Here is a 15,104-nt window from a genome sequence, read left to right as displayed (position 1 = left end):
GGTAAAGTAGAACCATCTCTGACAACGCAAATTTATATTCTTCGCTGGATGAATCAGTCTGCAAATGGGTTCCAATCTGCTCCTCAAACAATCAAAGGCAGTAACAAAGTTGCTACAAACTGGAGCCTAAAAATCATTTCAGAAACAAAGCAATTGTCGAAAACACCATTACCACCACCACTTCAAAGTGGTGTTTCTTCACTGGCAAATGACATGATAGACTTGCAGTATATAACAGTAGACAGTAGATGAATGAAGAGAATTGAGCACAACAACCAGCACAGGGAGGATAACTAAATAACCCTCAAGCATTTTCTAGATGCAAACAGTGCTGCTATAGACAAAGTGGACAACAAAGCCAAAACATTACAAAAAATAATAAAGAGGGGACATGGGCCATATTTTTGCGGCAGGTTCATTGATCAGTAGCAACAAATCATGAACAAGTTGAGTAGAACGTGAAGGTTATCTGTTTCAAACATACCATCAACACTTCAAGAAAAAGTAAGAACTTACCCAACAAATTCAACATACTTTGAAAAGGCAGGTGGTGCTAATATGGCCCTGCATCGGGTATGGGCATTTTAACCACAAAACTAGGTGAGGCCCACAAGTACTTAAATTGACATTTGTGGTTAAAAATGCCTATAACATTTGGGTACCATTTGGCTAACATTCACTTCTTTTAGATGAAAAAAGAGCTCAAAGCTTTATCATATGCAAATAAATCCAATCATGTATCCTCCAAAACCTTCAGTATGCTGAACCTGGCAAACAAATGGTATTATTTATTGCTGAAAGGAAGGCACAGATTACCATCATAATTTTTGAAGAGGACCAAGACATGGATAGCTTGTCTTTGAGGTACAAAATCCCCTTCGCCACAGCTTGCTTGAAGCTGAAAGCCACGACAGCATGGTAATGAGAGATTGTAAAACCTCACCGGCAATAAAACTCTCACATGTACCATTTACATAAAGACGATATGAAATCTACAAGTTCCAAGTTTTGTGGAAGGAAAGTATGACAGTTTCGGTAAAAAAAAAAAAATTTACAAAGGGAACTCAAATGCTCACTAGAAACAATTTTTTCATAAGTGTATCACGACAATACATAATACATAAATATATTGAAATACAACATCAGTGTCACACAACTTACACTCCCAAAGGCCCGAAAGTATTGTAGACAATTGACCAAACAGATAACTTTGTAAACTACTAAATATACAAGGTACTTTTGCACCACCTATTATCACCTCACAACCTGCTCTTCAGCATTGTTCTTTAGTCTGCTGTAAGAGTCAGAATCATCTATTCTTAAATTACCGAGCAAAGCATCACGACCAGTCAGAACGATATGGAAGAAACCCTCTACTTCCTTTGAAAGAAGATCCAAACCTTGCAAGAGCCTTTCAGAACTCTTTCTCAAGTTCAAAACAGAATTCTGCAATGTTTCTTCTTCAACAGGCACATTACTTTCGCTGCCAATCTTGGGATACAACCTCTTGACACTTACTTCAACAGCTTCAAGCTCTTTCAACAGTGTAGGACTTCCATTTGAAACTAGACTCCTAATCACTCCATTTACATTAGCTTGCAAATCGTTGAAAATCTCTGCCCACAAGAACTTGTCAGAAACATGCAAATTCACCAATGGCTTTGAAGAGCCTGAGAAAGCTGCTGCAAATAGGCTACAGACAAATGTTGTCTGAACCTTGACCCCATACATGGCTCGCATCAAAACCTTTCCCTTTGCTGAGTTCTTAACCTTATTCAAGTGAAGCGATTCGATGAGACCATGTAAGATGGTAGAACAGTTCTCAAGCTTTGGGTTTCTGAGACTAATCTGCTTCATCCAATCACCAAGAGAAGAATGAGCCCGCAAAAGTTGCTCATGTGATGGAGAGGCTTTAGAGATGTCCAACAGATGTAGAACGCATTGAAGCAAAAGATGAGCTTGGTTGATCCGAGAGAGCTCAGAGCTAAAGGCAAGACAAATGTCAAGCAACTTCACGCTATTATCCAAGTAGATATCCATCCATTTCTCATCCCAATCAGCGACCGGGAACTGAAGCTCAGCAATGAGAACTTTAATGTCAGCATATGTTTCAGAAAGCAACTCCATTGCTAATCTCATCCATGAAAAGCTAAGGACATCGCCCTGGTCTTTCGGCTTGAGCTTCTTCAGCCTTTCAGCTTGAGCTTCTTCGAAGGAATTTAACAATCCCACAATCTTCGGAGACAGGTTTGACCTCCTCGGAAAGATCATTCGTAAAGGGTTTCCAAAAGGAAAGGCTGGTGGATGCCCATCATGCGGCCGGCTCATTCTGATATGCACAACTATCAAGAAAGCTTATATTTAGAAAACTGCCTGTCAGCACAAAATGGAAACAGAGATGGCATAACAGTATTAAGGATGAGGATTTTTCTAAAACCTATCCAATAAAAAAAGGAGGATGAGGACCATAGTCCAGAAAACAGTGCGCCATAGGTTCTCTCATAGAGAAACATTCTACCAAAACCAAGGTTTAAAAACCGGGAATTGTACATGGGATTAGCCACCATCGATTCTGATTTGAATCAGTTGAAATCAGCAACGGATAAATTGGAATCGGGAAGAAGAAGCAATAATTTCCGCTGTGATTCTTTGGAGTTTTTAATTCAAAAGACTATTAGATCTTGCTAATTTGCCATTAAGTTTCTGTTATTTTTCACAGACTAAAAGGAGAGAAGAAAATTAAAAATCGCAACAATTGAAGATCAAAGAGCATTTATGACTGAATCCAAAATAGGTCGCAGTAATCAGAATTAATGGGAATCAGGGTCAACAAGGCCGATTCCAATCCGATTTCTGAAACCATGAACGAAACCCTAAATTTTAAAGATAACCTTAGGACATGGTTAAATCTACTGTAATCCAAACAAAACACGCAGAAATGAGTGAAAAAATGATACATTTATAAGGGCATCTGAAGCAATCTGAAATTATCAAATCGATTTCAGTCCATTTGCTCACAAATAAAGAGCCCCTTAACCGAAAAATAATCATCACTTGAGAATAGGCTTGGAATCAAGACTACTCAAAACAATCAAACTTCAGAAAGCAACAAAATCCACAACTACCAAAACATGCATATGCAAGTAAAATGCAAAAAAAAAAAAAAAAAACAAACAAACAAAAATGAACCGAAGCAAACAGATTCCCAAAATAATCACACGAAACCCCGCAAAATAGCTAACCAGATGTTTTTCCTCTTACTTCTTGCTTAAACTCCCCATCTACACCTCAATTAACAAAGACAGAGCACATAGTGACCAAATCGGGAACCTAAAGGTCAGGAGCGAGATATTAGACCAACACAAAAAGCTAATCTATCAAACCCTAATCAAATATTTTTCTCAAAACAGAAATTAAAACCACAACAAAAATATGTATAAATTAGATCTTCATCGGGAAAGTTGATTGTGTTCGTACCTGAAACAGCCCTAAGGAAAACGAAACTGTGAAAAAAAAGTTGCAGACGCTCAAACACTACTCAGCTAGCACGGACCCTTCAACACTTTACCATGAAGCTTCAGGATTAAAATTTGGTATCTTCTGAGTATAAGCTTCATATAATAGGTAAGGTCTGTTGTCAACGGTTGTTCATAGATCGAACGGTTAAGGAATCAAGAGTCTAACTTAACAAGTAAGCATCAACGGTTAGATCTGATGGTTACAATTGAGGTCTGCGATGCTTTGCTTGTTCACGCACGAGTCACGAGACTCACGACTTCACGTTTTCTGTAATCCTGCTACACACAACAACAACTACGAAATGTCAAAAAACTCCAAAAACACTCAAACTTGGTAGGCTACTTCTGGTTCTGGTCCTCTGGACTGGGGACCATTGGACCATTCAAGAATGGACCTCACTTTTGTAATCTGTTATACACGTGGCAGAAATCGAAAAGATGTGGAGGGTTTGAGGTTGACTCCAACCATCCGATGTTTTGATTTCGATACATATGTGTCAAACCTTGCCCAAACCGGGGTTTTAATAATCGATAACGGCACTGGTCTGGATTGGACAAATTTACCCCTGTTTCTTTTAAAGTTTGTAAAAAAAATTATATTTTTCAGTTGTCCGTACTGATCCATCGATACGGGATCGGCCAGGAATCGGTATCGATCTCCACCAATATTGATACGAATTGATCGATTCGATACCGATTGCTCAAACCATGGAATCGACTGAAACTAGCTTGAAACAAATTGGAGCGAAATTGAATCCAAACTAGATACCAACCCAAAATTCATAAATAATAAACTCAATTGTTTCCATAATTATGGATATATTTACATGATAAATTGAACCCAAAAAGTACTAAACCATAGCTTATCGATTGATGCACCTGATTGGATTAGTTTTGGATTCACCCATTCTTGTCATCTCATGCTAAAACTAGTTAAAACGAATCGAAACCGAGCCAAATTGACTGATTGACACCCATATACAATTAAAATCCTCTGTAGTACCGTCAGAGCAATGGTGCATATCCAGCGGCACAGTAGAGGCCATGTGTGCCACCTGGCCTCTGTTGTGCCGTCAAATGTGCACCGCCTCCCCACCAGTACTGCAGAGGATATCTGTTACAAGAGCATATTGATACTAATACCAATGTGTCTTACCAAAAAGAAAAAAAAACCAATACCAATGTGTAATTTGTATCAAAACATCATGACAATAACCAAATCGATACCTAAAACCATGAGACTAACGGCCTCTCATTGGGACGAGAGAAGGTACGTAAACTTCGTAAACAAAGGGTGAAAGTTAATAATGACATTCATTATTTTAAGACTCAATTCTAACGTCCGATTGAAAGGAGAATCAGTTTCTTTTCTCACTTTGCCTCTTCATAATCTATGTATACCATATGTTCTTATAGTAAAGCTTTATTTATCGAAAAAAATATATATTTGTAATTATTTTCTCCTTTTATTATAAGAAAAATCTTATTGTAACCAAAGTAATAAATTAAGAAATTGTATTCTTACTATTTGCCCTTTGAAGATAAGTTTGGTCATTTTCACATAAATATTGTATTAAATATTATGTTAAATAACTTTAACTTTTTAAAAATTATTTTTCACCCCTACATTAAATAAATTTTGAGAATAAAACAATTAGAATTAAAAAAGAAGGTTACAACTTCCTAGTTCCACCACTTTAGTGACAACAATTTTTTTTTTTAATGGAAAGAAGAAAATTAGTGACAACAAGTTACACCCTTTATTATATATTTAATACTTAATATAACTTTAAATTTTGATTTGATAATTAAAATATGATTAACAACACACACAATTATTGTACCCAAAAAAAAAAAAAACACATCCAATTCCAGTACACCAATAAATATGAAAGCACTATATTTTTTGGGGAAGGTATTCTTTCTCATGCTTTCTCACAAAAAGTGAATATCCTACACGTATTTACTAAAATAAAAAATATCCCGCATAAATTTTTGTATTTGTATTCTATCTATTTTGAAAATGTAGGATCCAAATGGATTGATATTTTTTTTAGGGACTTGATTTTCGTGCTTGGTCATGTATAAGAGAAATCTTTTGCACTGGTTTTTAGTAATCATCATATTAAGTACTTTAATTTGAACCGTCCAAGGATAAAATAATGGTAAAAGATTTTGCATAAAAGAAGTATAGGAGAAGTATCTACCATTACTTTATCCTTGAACAATTCAGATTAAAACACTTTAATCTGACAGTTACTTTTCCTCTTATCAGATTAAAGTATCTTTACATTTTGGATTACTAATTGGTGCTATTGTGATAACGTGCAAATTACTTCCCAGTTCCCATGCTGGATGCCTAGGGAAACCCACTTTAGATAATGAATCGCCCAAACTCGATATCGAATCAGCTGGATCGGCCAAACTCGAGCAAATATGACACTTTTGGTCCAGTTTTTTTTTTTTTTTTTTTAATTTTATCCTTGTACGGGTGGATTGGATCGGTGTCATCGGTGTCATCTAGACTGATACCGATCCGATCAAAATCGGCCAATCCAATCCCACCATTCTGTTGATACTTGTATAGTCATTAGGATTAAAAAACATAGAATTGAAATGCGGATCAATCTCTGCCGATCTCAGTCACGATCAAATTAGAATTGGCCTGGATTGATCTGGATCAGTACCAAAATTGGTGTTTTACAGGCTTATAGGGGTTTTCCGACAAGCCAAATTGTCCGGAATCGAGTTCAGTCTAATTGATTCTGATCCAGATCAGCCGGATTCGGGATCAGCCTTGGCCGATTCTGATCCGGATCGGCCAATGCGATCCAGATTCTTGAAGCCTTGACAGTCACACATGGATAATGAATTATAATCAATTATTAGTCACCCATTAGTCTTTTTTAAATCTGTGAACGAATCTATTGTAGTAGTAAGTAACTAAAGATTGATTCCTGTTAGTCGTCACCTCCCCCACTAATGATCACAGTGTCCATAAGGATTACCTTTCCCATTCCACTCAGCCTCCAAGCATTTCTCTCAAAGTTTTAAAATTTGGAATCGGGAATGGAATCGGTCAGAGAGGATTCCGATCCGAATTAGACTGAATTGGGACTCTTATTATTTTATGATGAAAATCAGAATCGGTTTAAGAATCAAGAATCGGTCCGATTCAAAATGATTTATGAAGAAAATGACCAAAAATCGACTAATTCGATTCCAATTCTGATTCAGAAAACAACGATTAGGAACGGTGAAAATCGGGATCGGTGTCTCTTCATTACCGCTTGGAATATCTTCAACAACCAACATATAAAACTTCAAACACCATGTGAATGCACGCGGCCCCAGCAATTAAATATTTCTCTTCAACTTAAAGAAGAGCAACTGCAGCCTGCAGAGACAGTAATGGCATCGAAGTGAGGTGCTTTACTGGTCAATAGCCAGTATTTCATCACTGCCATGGCATTTGAATTCCTTCATAAATTATGCTCCGAGCCATGACATCCATGAAACCACAGTCCAAAAAATTCATTAAACTCAGAAACCCTGGGGTTAGAGAGAGAGAGAGAGTTATTCAAGACCCAGAAACCCACCTCCAGCCTGCCTAACAGCTGGCCCTTGTGGTAGGCAGCCCAGATCGGTGGTCTATGCCAACAAACCAGGACAAAACCAGTTATTCACTCTCTGTTACAAGCTTACTCTGAATCACAAGTGAAGTTTTTGCTTCAATTTAGTACATAGATTAAGAGGGTTCTAGTTCTACTTCCATAGGGCATCCGGATGCTATGTTTAGCAGAGACTGATCGAATAAAAAACTTTTATAAAATAGAATTTGTTTCATTAGAACAAGATGGATACATAGTGAGACAAGTGATCTCAGAACTGTTAACAGAACATAAACGAAATTGTTTAGAGACCTATATAGGAATACACAATCATTTCCAATTTTGAAATGGCCTATTCATCAGGACTAGGAATCAATATACCCTATCATATACAAATGAATCCCAATTCAAGTTAGGGCAGCTCAACTAACTACCTACCATCTATAAACATATAACAATGCTAGTGAAGATTTTTTTTTTTTTTTCAAATCAAAACTAAAGTGAAAGATTGATGAACGAACTAAGGGGGAAAATGAATTAAATAACTGGGAAAAAGTTTGTCAGTAGACCTATTTTAACCAATCATCTCCATCTAGTTTGCTGGTTTGGATTTCTGCTGCTCTCTCCTTCACTTGTATCAGAGGTTCCCTTGGTTACCTGTTTATCACCCAGTCTAGGAACAACCTGGTTTGTTGGTTGATATTCCTGATGAGATCGCATACTCTCTCGCCCAATTCGACGTTCCTGCAGAAAAGGAAAGAATATATAGAGATAAGGCGGGAAGTGAAAGCAAGCAGTACAAGCTCTCTCGTAATTTTTCTTTCCTGAATATCTGCTAAATAAAATTTTGAAGAATTTGAGAGATTATTTGAAGAAAACCTAGGAACTTACATCACGGAATAGTAAATCATCCGCCTCAAGCATGTGGATCACATGCCCCATTTTAGGTCTTTTTTGCGCATCAGGGTCAACACATCGCAGAGCAACCAAAAGAACCCGCTTGAGTGCCTTTGAAGAAGGCATTTCAGGCAATTTAGGATCCACTACTTCCTCTGATTTCCGATTTCCAACCATAGTCTTTAACCAGTCCACCAAATTCACCTGCAAATTGATGATATACATTTTAGTTGTAACCAAAACTTATGAAAGTTTGATATTAAGTGAGGTATGAAGAGTAAACATGCAAGTATTTCAAAATTAACAACCTCTCCAGGTGGTCGATTGTATTCAACAGGATTCCTCCCAGAAATTATTTCCATGATTAGTATTCCAAAGCTATAAACATCACTCCTCTCATTCAACATACCAGTGCAAGCATATTCAGGAGCCACATACCTATAAAATACATGACTTAATTAGTAATAGTCAAGAAACAGCTTTGATTACCCCAGAACATGTATATATTGAAGGAAACTAAGAAACAAAAATCCACCAATCCAGATTTAAACAAGGAAGCTGACTAACCCAAACGTTCCCATGACACGAGTTGTAACGTAACTCCTCTCGGAACATAAAAGTTTAGCAAGACCAAAATCAGAGACTTTGGGGTACCACTGTCGGTCAAGTAATATATTACTAGATTTTACATCTCGATGAACAACTTTTGGCTCAAGACCCTCATGAAGATAGGCCAAACTGCAGAGACATTTTCCACCTGGGTTAGATATGCGTGAAAATGAGAGGAGGGGGAGGAGGAGAGAAAAAGAAAATTAATACAAATTTTAGAGGAAAACTGCAGTACCCTTTCGCTGTTCCAAGGATAATATTCATTCGAATGTCCCATGTAAGAGGGGTGACTGGCCCCACCTCCCCATGAAGCCATTGATCCAGATTACCATTGTCTACATACTCATAAACAAGCATCCTAATCAAAAAACACATGAAACAGTAAGTCATACATTTATCAAGCTTCAAATCAGATTGTAATAACTCAGTTTCCACAGAATTTCATGCCCAGGTAGAACCTAACTACCATCAGCAAAAACGCGCCATATGGGACTTGAGCTTAGAGACAATTGCACTTAAATACATGTCAAATATTCATACCTGTAAGCTCCTTCCACACAGTATCCAAGCAATCTGACCAGATTTTTGTGTCTAACTCGGCCAATTACCTCTACTTCTACTTTGAACTCCCTCTCAGCTTGACCCCTGATAATTCATTAGTCCAATCAATTAACTAGAATATCATGAAGCAATATATATACAATCAGAAAGAAATTTCCCCATACATACAAGGATACTAAGCCAAGACGCAAAACTAAAGTGTCTGTAGTGAATCTATTTTCTTAACAGTTACACAATTTCAGGATAACAACACAAATTTAAGTTTACACAGTTGAAATTTTGTTTAGGCCATCCTTGAAGTGATGTGAACAAATTGTCAAAAATATTTAGGATATTTTCTCAGCTTGACAGTCCATAAAAATAAGACAGCAAGTTTCGAAATATCAGTATGGAAGCAAGAACTAAATTGAATTAGAACCCCAAGATCTTTTTCTTTTTCCCACAATAAATTAAAGCAGCATGGGAGGGTTCCAATAGCCTATTTTGAAATAAGAAGAAATTGAGTCTCTGAATTCAGTTAAAAAGTTTTGTAGAGCTCCTGTTCTCAGACGAGAACATATTGGTTGTGGTTCATAAAACCCGGTTAAAAGTGAGATAAAAGTTGCTTCTCTTAGAAAACAGTTTTCCTCTGTAAAGAATAAAGAACCAAACATGAAGCCAAGTAAACAACAAAGCAACAAACGCCACTGAAATGTAAGGGAGTAAGGGACCTTGGTCCCTCCAGCTTACATACACCAAGAAAAAAGTGTAATCTATCCATCAAGAATTCCTTCTTCTATAAACCAAAAACTGTAAATAAGCAATTCCGCGTTCGTAGAATAAAATACGGCAGACGATTCGGGCGCTTTCTTACCTGTTATTCAATAAATTCTTCACAGCAACTTGAGTGTTGTCCGGCAAAACGCCTCGATAAACGATTCCATAACCACCTTCCCCAATCACATTCTCGTCCGATAATCCGTTGGTCGCCGCTTCAAGCTCCCTGAGAGTGTACCAGTGACCCCAACCCAGATGCGAAACCTCGGGAGGGCCGACGGCCATGGAAGTGGAATCGGTGGCGTTAGTCGATCGGCTCTCTCCACTGGCGTGGGATGAAAGTCGGTCGGAGAACACCACACGATGCTCAGGCTTCCCAATGTCGATCTGGATCTCGGGGAAGGCAGGGGGCAACGCAGGGCGCTGATCCGTAGCAGTAACATGTACAATCTCTTGGATTTCCTTGGAGACCACGGGGGTAAGCTCACTGGCACTAAGCTTCTTCCCCTGACGAATACGGTTGTTTGGAGATTTACGGCGACGAGACGCAATGCAGAGAGAGAGGAGAAAGAGTATGAGAACGATAAAAGCTCCGATGCAGATTCCGATCACGACCCATAATCGGAGACCGAAGATTGAGGTCCGCTTCGAGAGCTCACTGTTTAGGAACGCCGCATCATAGACCGACATAGTTGAGACTCGAGAGCGAGATAGACAGAGAGATAAGGATTGAGAGAGACGTCAGTCGTCAGGTTTCTTAGGATAGCCCAAACGGGGATATTGTAGGGGTATATATTACATTATATCGCCAGAAAAGCGGAAGTTTTCCGGTGAAGTTCCGGCGAAGAGGTGGTTGTGTGTGGGAAGGAAGTGAGAATTAGCTACTTCGCTTGCAGAGGACAAATTGAATGTGAAAGAGAAAGAGAGACAAAGTGGAGTCTGACAGTGAGTGATCTGTGAGACCATGACTTAATGGAAAATTGAATTACGTAATTATATTATATTATATATCTCCTTAAGATTAGCTAGAATGCCATAATTGTCCCAAACTTTTATATTACACGTCTCTATAAACCTGTCTCCCCCCTAATAGAATGCCGTAACGAATTGATAGACATAAGCCGAACGGTAGTCCGTACAAAACTTCAAAAACTTCGTATCAGAAGCACGTGGCATTCATGCATAGAAGAAACTGGGCCCCTTTTCATCCCTGCAAGGCAGCAATTGTGCAATTATGGGCCTGGGCCTGAACCTGGGCTGAATTCAGGATCCGACCGTTGAAATGATGAACCAAGGATTCAAGTATTGGATTGCATAGAAGAAACTGGGCCCCTTTTCATCCCTGCAAGGCTGCAATTGTGCAATTATGGGCCTGGGCTTGAACCTGGGCTGAATTCAGGATCCGACCGTTGAAATGATGAACCAAGGATTCAAGTATTGGAAATGGGTTTGACTGATTACGGTCGGTCGGATTGGAATCCGGAAGACCGGATCTGGATCTTGATTCCACTCTATAAAATCATGTGATGGACACAATAGCCCTTTTTAAAGTTTGTTGATTTCGAATATATATCAGATCCAACCGAATTTATCACACACATGATCGTCCAATTGGGACTGAGAAAGGATATTTTGGACGTTGCCAAGAGGGAGAGAGTTAATGATATTTAGTATTTCAATAGTCTATTCATAACTCCAAATTACCTTCAACGAAGGGTGGTGGAAAACTTTCTTCATTATCTTATTTTTATTTATTTATTTTTTTTTAGGAGAAAACTTTCTTCATGTCATGAAATGTGGGAGTGGGTTCAGGGGTCGGGAGGTTACCACATGGGGAGAGGATCCAAACTAGGTTTAGGAGGGGAGGGGAGGGGAGGGGAGGGGAGGGGGGAAGACAGGAGAGTTCATAGGACATAAAGGGGACGGGACCATAGTTAGCAAAAATGGAGTCTTATGGTACAGGTTTTAAGTCGTATAAAATTGCAAACAGATGGTCAAATTAACGGTCAAAAAATTAAAGAATAGTAACAAAATGAAAAACAGACGGTATGGATTTTGAACGTTTATATTTTTTAAAAAAAAGAAGGTATTATTCTCACATAAATTGAGAAATTTTTATTTGAAATAGATGTTTTTAATTTCGGTGTTTGTGCATTGACCTTGAATTGAAGGTGATATCATGAAAAATATAGCTCTTTAAGTCATCTTTACGTTGGTGAAAGAATCAGGCCGATCAAAGTTCGGGAGAGAGAGATGTGGTCAGTTAAGTAAGTCATTGTTCAACAAAGTCCAATGTCTTGAAAACACCCAAAAAACAGGAACGTGTTTTAAACAAAAATGCTTATCGTTTGCCATTTTTTCCCATATATTTGGGGAACATACGACGAAACATGGTTAAAACAGTAAAAAACAGGACTATGTTTTTGCTAACAGAGGAGAGGACTACCCACCGGTGCCATAAGGCAGATGTGAACTCAGGAGAGTCATACCTCAACCTCCTGGGATCCTGCATCCATCAAGTTGACTACACATCCAGCTACGCTACTAGCTGGTCACAAGAACGTGGAATATATTTAGCATAGAGTGTGAAAAATGCAGTTTGTCTAAGAATCAACCTAGATTATTATATAGGAAAAAGTTCTCAAGACACCAATATACAATCGGCGTCTTATTCTCTCCTAACTTAACTATGTGAGTCTAATATCATTATTAATGTCGTCATTGATGTGGTGTGAGAGATTTACTTGAAGACTCCTGAAGAAATTTTATTTCCAGTAAAAGAATAAGTATCAAACGATATGCCACGTAGGCCATCGCTTTCTCTACCATTTATATCATCTATCACCCCTTTTCCATGTGATACAACTATAACTACTGAAATAATAGCAAAGGGTGAGACCTACTTCTCAAGAAAATTCAGTTGAACCTAACCAGCCAAATCGCACAGGGCACTCTTGCTAGACTTCTAAGCATTCACCCCATAAAGCATGCTCGTTATGGATTGATATTTGACCACTTAGATGAGTCTCTTGTTCCTATCACAAGGATCTAACCATGTAGATTAATGTGAAGTATGAAATGATAAATCTAAATTTTTATTGTTGGAAAGCCTAAATAAGACTATTTATTTTGTTAATACGTTTAGTTTCGACGGTATTGAAAAAAAAATAAAGCAGAAAGAAAAAGCGTATATTGGGAATTCATCAATGATGTCCGCAAAATAAGGAAATAAGTTGAGTTTTTTCTTCTTTTTTAATCAATTAGAATCCAAGGATAAAACCTTCATGCAAGATCATTAAGTTCATCAAGGCGAACCAAATTTTTGTTGTTGGAAAGCCCAAATAAGACTATTCATTTTGTTCATATGTTTATTTTTGACGGTGTTAAAAAAAAAAAAAAGCAGAAAGAAAAAAAAAAGTTGGGAATTCATCAGTGATAAAGTCCAAAAAATATGCATGAAATTCATAGAAATTAAGGAAATAAGTTGAGTTTTTTCTTCTTCTTTTTTAATCAATTAGAATCCAAGGATAAAACCTTCATGCAAGGGTGTCAATCTGGAACCGTAGCAAATCGCACCGTTGCAAAAACGGTACGGTATGGCATGGTCAAACGGTATTGACCACGGTACGGTTTGGTAACGGTTTTTACATTCATACCGTCGGTATGTACCGAAACCGTACCATTTTACCGAAATTTGTACCATGTATCAAAATTGTACCGTCTTACCAAATTTGTAATGTAACCGTACCATTTTGAGGTATAAACATGTAAAAAAGAAAAATAAAAGAGTATACACCATACGGTGATACACTAAATACTAATACTAATATGGCATTCTTTGATTTACCAAAAAAATATGGCATTCTTTGTTTTAAAGATCCCATATTTAGACCATTTTTTAATACCATTTTTGTGAAAATCAATTTCATACCGTTTTTACCGTTTTGTATATCGTATCGAAACCATACCATAGCAGTACAATAATGGTATTGGGAATAGGATTTCTAAACGGTATGGTAACGGTATTAGGTACCTATTTTTTGTATCGTACCGTATTACCGAAACCATACCGGTTGACACCCTTGCCTTCATGCAAGATCATTAAGTTCATCAAGGCGAACCAAATATCTACCACATGACAAATTAGATGGAGCCCAAATTTTATTTATAGGTAGACCCCCAAGTACCTACTCACATGTAAAATTCCGGTCAATACAAAGATTGTTAAGTGACAAATTAGAAATTTGAAAATTCAAGAGTAAGGGATAATGCACAGTTCTACATGCCTCTCTCCTATATGGTTGCTTGACCAAGTCACTGTCTGATGGCTCTTGCCTCAGTTTCTTGGGATGAACCTGAAAAACTGCATTCTATAGAACTTGATAATAGACACCATTAAAGAACAAGCACGAGGCTCATTTAGATTCTCTGATTGTAGGGTCAAAGCTGCCATCAATGATTACTAGGAGATAATTTCAACTCGGAACTTTGAACATGGTGGTATCCAAAGGAAATGGGAATGGTAGGTAAGGAAGGATCATCAAGCATATGAAGCAATTTTAAAATATTCACTCATCTGCAAATGTTTTTTTATTAAAGAGACTGATTCTTTTCTGACAAAATAAAGTGAAAAAAGAAATTGCCACAATACTAAAAATCCTCTTCCTTTTTTTCACCTCCAAGGATGATGTATTAGGATTGAGAATTAAGTGACTTGAAAAAATAAAGTAGGGTGGGACACTTATATGTTCAATTCACAGAACTAATGGACCTGTTGACCATTAGATTATGCTATTCCAATGGTGAGATCCCCTTCATCGGCAATGAATGATAAATTTTCTCTTTAAATTTATGTAAGAACTAGAACCCCTCAGCAAAATATGTAGAGATGAACTAATGCAAATTCCCTTGAAGCAAAAGGTAGTTCAATTTAGCCCCCTTTTCTCGCTCCTCACAAGCCAATTCATAGAATACGAACCAGGCTTTTTAAGAGTGATACAGAATCTACAACCAAGGTTCCTGTCTATAAACTATGACCATTCCTCAACAATGAGAGAATCCATTCTAGTTGTACTAAAGAAATCTAACACCTTGTCTCCACTATTCTAATCTTCTCATCCAAAAAATCAATATGAAGCAACCTAGAGAAGAT

At 37.6% G+C, this 15,104-nt stretch overlaps 2 protein-coding genes across 2 annotated transcripts; both read right to left on the bottom strand.

Moving 5' to 3' along the window:
- Window positions 1-1,069: 1,069 nt before the first annotated feature.
- LOC122670743 (UPF0496 protein 4-like) lies at window positions 1,070-3,624 on the bottom strand. Its single transcript, XM_043867722.1, has 2 exons — window positions 3,478-3,624; window positions 1,070-2,342 (listed from the first exon to the last, which is right to left on the bottom strand). The coding sequence occupies exon 2, from the start codon at window positions 2,326-2,328 to the stop codon at window positions 1,255-1,257; it is 1,074 nt and encodes a 357-aa protein (XP_043723657.1). The 5' UTR covers window positions 2,329-2,342; window positions 3,478-3,624; the 3' UTR covers window positions 1,070-1,254.
- A 3,832-nt stretch (window positions 3,625-7,456) lies between these two features.
- LOC122649188 (probable serine/threonine-protein kinase At1g01540) lies at window positions 7,457-10,657 on the bottom strand. Its single transcript, XM_043842563.1, has 7 exons — window positions 10,050-10,657; window positions 9,176-9,280; window positions 8,871-8,993; window positions 8,594-8,764; window positions 8,335-8,464; window positions 8,021-8,230; window positions 7,457-7,873 (listed from the first exon to the last, which is right to left on the bottom strand). Exons 1-7 carry the CDS (start codon window positions 10,640-10,642, stop codon window positions 7,712-7,714), a joined length of 1,494 nt encoding a protein of 497 aa, XP_043698498.1. The 5' UTR covers window positions 10,643-10,657; the 3' UTR covers window positions 7,457-7,711.
- Window positions 10,658-15,104: the final 4,447 nt, after the last annotated feature.

Source organism: Telopea speciosissima, chromosome 1 (genome assembly GCF_018873765.1).
Source record: "Telopea speciosissima isolate NSW1024214 ecotype Mountain lineage chromosome 1, Tspe_v1, whole genome shotgun sequence".
NCBI lineage: Eukaryota > Viridiplantae > Streptophyta > Magnoliopsida > Proteales > Proteaceae > Telopea > Telopea speciosissima.
The sequence above is the reverse complement of the archived record's forward strand: the minus strand, read 5'-3'. Positions and strand labels throughout refer to the sequence as shown.

Excerpts from the sequence above, each read along its gene's own strand:
- LOC122670743 (XM_043867722.1), bottom strand. The coding sequence starts at position 2,328 with ATGAGCCGGCCGCATGATGGGCATCCACCAGCCTTTCCTTTTGGAAAC.
- LOC122649188 (XM_043842563.1), bottom strand. The coding sequence starts at position 10,642 with ATGTCGGTCTATGATGCGGCGTTCCTAAACAGTGAGCTCTCGAAGCGG. Across the intron at positions 8,465-8,593 it reads CGTGTCATGGGAACGTTTGG|GTATGTGGCTCCTGAATATG; the intron begins GTTAGTCAGCTT and ends TGTATTTTATAG. Across the intron at positions 8,231-8,334 it reads ACAATCGACCACCTGGAGAG|GTGAATTTGGTGGACTGGTT; the intron begins GTTGTTAATTTT and ends ATCAATTTGCAG.